Genomic DNA, 4279 nt, shown 5'->3' with positions numbered 1-4279 from the left:
CACAGAGAAGAGGTGACTATGGGGAGGAAGTGGGAGGGGAGCTGTTGCATTGTGGTAAATTGTGGTCAATGTCATGAGACAAAGTGTATGTGAGCTGCTGTATGGAAAGTGAATTTGCTCTGTAAATTTTCACTCAAATCACAGTAGTAATAATAAAAGGAATCGACTTGTCAGCACCCAACAACTGCCTACCTCTTCTTATCACAATGTAAGTGTTTGAAAGGGCAGGGATTTTTGTCAGCTTCAGTCACTGTTGTGTCCCTATTACCAACAAATGCCCACCACATTGTGTGTGGTTGGGTGCCTCCGAGTCGGCTCTGCTCACAGTGACCCCAGGTACAACAAAGCGAGACGCTGCCTTGTCCTGCACCACCTTCACAACCCTTGCTGTGCCTGAGCCCATCGTTGTAGCGCCTGTGTCCCTCCATCCTGCTGAGGGCCTTCCCCTTTTTCATTGCCCCTCTACATACCAAGCATGACATCCTTCTCCAGGGACTGGTCCCTTCTGACAACACAACATCTGACACTTGTATAATACCTTCTGATAGATGAACTACTTCTAGAAGCGACTGAGCATGGTCCTCTCTTAAGCTCCCCACTCACAAATCCACCAGCCTACAGGACACCTCCACTTAAATGTCTCACAGATACATCAAACCCAACATGTCCCCGCTGAACAGTTTTCCTTCTTCTCCAGCAAAGCTGGGTCATCATTCAGGACTCCACCCTCCGCTTTCCCTCCAACCAGCCCCTCAGCATTGACAGCCTCCTCAAGGCTGTCCCGGCCTCTCCATCCCGACTCAAACTCGCAACCTCTCCCCATCCCCCCCTGGCCACACATCTTGTCTCTGTGCTGTCTCTCTGTCACATCTCATGGCCCTCGCCAGGCCCTTCTCTTCCTGGAAGCTAAGAAGAGCTTCACGACGCCAATCTGGCTGCACCACACTGGTGGAAGCCTCCCAGCTCTCCACCAGCTTTAGGAGACAGATGAGGTCCTGCCTGAGTCTACAGCTCCACAGGCCCCACACTCTGGCTGCAGGAAGCGTTTTCAGCTCCCCTGAGCCCTCTGCCCCGCTCAGCCAGCCATATCCCCGGTCCAGCTTACATGTCCCTTTCTCAGGAACCCCGGGCTCTGAATCCCCAACGGAGCACATACAGCCCTGCATTACAACTGCCTGGCTGCCTGTCTCTTCCACTTTTGGAGTTCGTGAAGTTGGGGGCCACACCCAGCACTGCTCACTGCAGACCTCCAGGCCCGGCAGAGGGCCTTGCACACAGCGGGTGCTTGGTAAATGGCCAAATGGCTCTCCTGTGAAGCAGGGGCTGGGCTGCGGAACCAGAAGGGGGCAGGCTATGGGGGCCTGTAGGGGTTGTAACCAGGGGCCCACAAGTCTGTATCAGACACCTAGGTCACTTGAGAAGGGGAGCCTGGGGGGATGAGAATACAAAACGTCTCATTCTTTGCCCTCACACTCAGCCTTGGCGCAGATGAGGCTGGCCGAGGGGTAGTTGAAAGACTTGAGAATTCGGGAGACGGCCAGGCTGACGTCCTCGTTGCTGGGGTACAGGCTGACAGAAGCGAAGCGAAGGTACTGAAGGCGGGGTGTCTCCTCAGGGCCCACCTTGATGTGGGGGATCTGAACAGAGAAGGAGCCTTTGCTTCCATCCTGCCCCCCCTTCCCCTGCCCTCGTCACCCAGGGACCCCGCCCACCGCACTCCCCACCTCACCTCCTTCTCCCCGCAGATATGGCTCACGGTGGAGGCAGATGCAGGGCTGGACGAGGGCCCCAGGACAGACACGACTCCCTTGGGCAGAATCTGACACACTGTGAGGACAGGAGAGAGACCACAGAGTCAGCCACGCTCCCCCTCCTCACTGTCCCCGCCTCTGGGGAACCAGCTGGCCCAGGAGACTGGATGCTCAGAGCTGCCTGATCCTCCCCCACCACCCAGGACCCAAACGCCCCATCCCCAACCCCACCCAACTCAGGGGACAGAAGGAAGGGAGCAAGAGACGGCGTGAAACTGGGAGACACAGCAACAGAGGGATGGTCAGACCAAAACGGAAACAAAGGAAGAGATGGAGAGCCCACCTATGGCTCCCCACGGCCCACGGGTGACCGTGGCGTCACTCACTCTGGCACTGCAGGCCTCCTGGAGCCAGCCTGCCACCTTGCCCAGCCACACCTCTCACTGCCCAGTCACACACAGGCCCAGATGTGTCTCACGATCCCCCCAAACATGCTCCGAGTCCAGGCGGTCCAGAGGGGTCTGACGCATACCCTCTGCTCCTTGGCTCTGAGCATCCCCCCCCTCGCCCACAGCTCTCAGACTGCAGCCCCAAGCCTGGTGCCGCCTGCCTCTTCACTCTCCATCCCAGCTTCTCCCAAATCGGGTTCTGGCCTCACCAGTCAAAAAAGTCTGAGAAACCCTGTTCCCCACTCTGTCTCTCAATGCCTTGAAACAGATAGATATGAGAAAGACTCTGATAAGGCGTGTAGAGAAGAAAACGGTTTCAAGCACTTTCTAAGGCAATATTGCCCAAAGGTCTATAAGCCCGGCACGTCTGTTCATGGGGCATCTATTAACTTCATGAGTTTTCCAGGGCAAACTCAGCAATGCTGCACTTTCTCCCTCTGCTTACCTATCAAGGCTCAGCTTCAGTCTGGCTTCTTAGAACGCCTCTGCTGACCCCACCCCTGCGCTTCCCTGGCCTCACTACTGAGCCCTAGTTACTCAGCTCTGGGGGCTCACAGCTGTCCCCAAATGAAGCTCAAATCTCCTCCAAGAGAGAGCTGGGGCTCACACCCTCACCACCCACCCATCCCAACAGCCACCATCTAGAGGAAAGGGAGACACAATGGAAGAGGGAAATGGAGCTAGAAGAGGACAAGACCAAGCTAAAGGGGGCGGGGTGGAGGGTCGGACGGAGGGTCACACTGAAGGCCACAGGAGGACAGGTCTGACTGGAGCTGTGGCCAGCTCGGCCTCCCCCCCCCCCCCCGCGGCCCCGCTCACTGGTATCCGTGGTCTCGTACTGGCTGTCCCGCTGCAGCTCAAAGATGTCTACTTCCACTCGGGCCTTGGCTGGGACCTCGATGATCCCGTTGATCTGCTCCCGGGCCAGGGCCAGGGCCAGACGCTCACCGCGGCCACACACAGTCTGGTCATCCAGGATTGCAGCTGAGGGGACACAGGGGCTGGGGACCAGACTCCTGCCTCCCCGAGGGCAAAGGGGGTCGGGGGCCTAGATTTCAAGATCCTGAGGAAGAAGAGGTGGGAACCTGGTTGCCTAGGTCTGAGGGACGAGGCGGGCTGGGGCCTGGACTCCTGGGTCTGAGGCAGGAGAGACTGGGGCCCGAACTCTTGAGTCTGAGGGAGGAGGGGCCTGGGGACCTGGACTCCTGGGTCACAGGGAGGAGGGGCCTGGGGACCTGGACTCCTGGGTCACAGGGAGGAGGGGCCTGGGGACCTGGACTCCTGGTTCCTGAAGAAAGCTGAACCCAGAGGCCCTGAGGGACGGGCATGCCTGAGTCCCCAAAGTTGAGCCCGAGGGCCAGACGGCAGAGTCTCTGAGGAGGCAGGGCAGGGCGCTCTCGGGTCTCACCCATGCGCAGTGATGAGAGCACCTGGCAGCTGGGGCTGACGAAGGCCACAGTCAACAGCAGCAGCAGCTCAGCCGGCATCTTCCTCCCCTCCTCATGGGGACGCAGCTGCCGCGGCCCCCACTCGCCACCTGCAGGCAGACCCCCCAGCCCAGGGGGAGGCTGAGCCCTCCCGGAAGACTGCTGGAGGGGTGGTAACTCAGGTGGGGGCAGACCCCCAGCCATGGTGGGGGAGGAGTTCACAGCTCTGAAGGGCCCTGCCCTAGTAAGAAGCTCACAATACTCAGGGCCCTGCTGGAAGGGAAGTTCAGGCTCCGAGGGCACTACCAGAGGAAGCTCACAGTGCCAGGGACATTGCCGGAAGCAGCGCACGGCTACCAAAATGGGAGGCCGGCGTTTATGGAACTTGGATATGGGCAGAAACCCAGGGACCATCCCCACCTAAGAGGAAACCAGAAAGTGCCACCCCCACCCCCCACCCAGTCCCGCCCCATCTCTGGGCAGGCAGCTGTTACTAGGTAACAGAAACCAGCTGGAGAGGATGCGGTGGTTACTAGGCAACCCCATCTCAGGCCTCACTTGCCACCTTCCTGACGTCCCTGATTCCCACAATCCCATGTCCCTGGTTCCCACAATCCTATGGGGACAGAGGCCTGGACATCCGGGATCTGGA

The 4279-nt window shown here is 58.9% G+C and overlaps 1 protein-coding gene across 1 annotated transcript in view; it reads right to left on the bottom strand.

Moving 5' to 3' along the window:
• GRIK5 (glutamate ionotropic receptor kainate type subunit 5) overlaps positions 1 to 4041 on the bottom strand; it is a 99454-nt gene extending 95413 nt beyond the window's left edge. Inside the window, exons 1-5 of the mRNA XM_042781260.1 lie at positions 3885 to 4041; positions 3609 to 3737; positions 3020 to 3184; positions 1730 to 1827; positions 1472 to 1637 (exon numbers count right to left, since the gene is read on the bottom strand). Coding sequence (XP_042637194.1) covers positions 1472 to 1637; positions 1730 to 1827; positions 3020 to 3184; positions 3609 to 3737; positions 3885 to 4041 — 715 coding nt within the window. The remainder of the gene's footprint in view (positions 1 to 1471; positions 1638 to 1729; positions 1828 to 3019; positions 3185 to 3608; positions 3738 to 3884) is intronic.
• Positions 4042 to 4279: the final 238 nt, after the last annotated feature.

This window comes from Orycteropus afer, unplaced genomic scaffold (genome assembly GCF_000298275.1).
Source record: "Orycteropus afer afer isolate SDZICR_OR568_19922 unplaced genomic scaffold, OryAfe1.0 scaffold00099, whole genome shotgun sequence".
Taxonomy (NCBI): domain Eukaryota; kingdom Metazoa; phylum Chordata; class Mammalia; order Tubulidentata; family Orycteropodidae; genus Orycteropus; species Orycteropus afer.
Note: the sequence above shows the minus strand (reverse complement) of the source record. Positions and strands in the feature narration are given on the sequence as shown.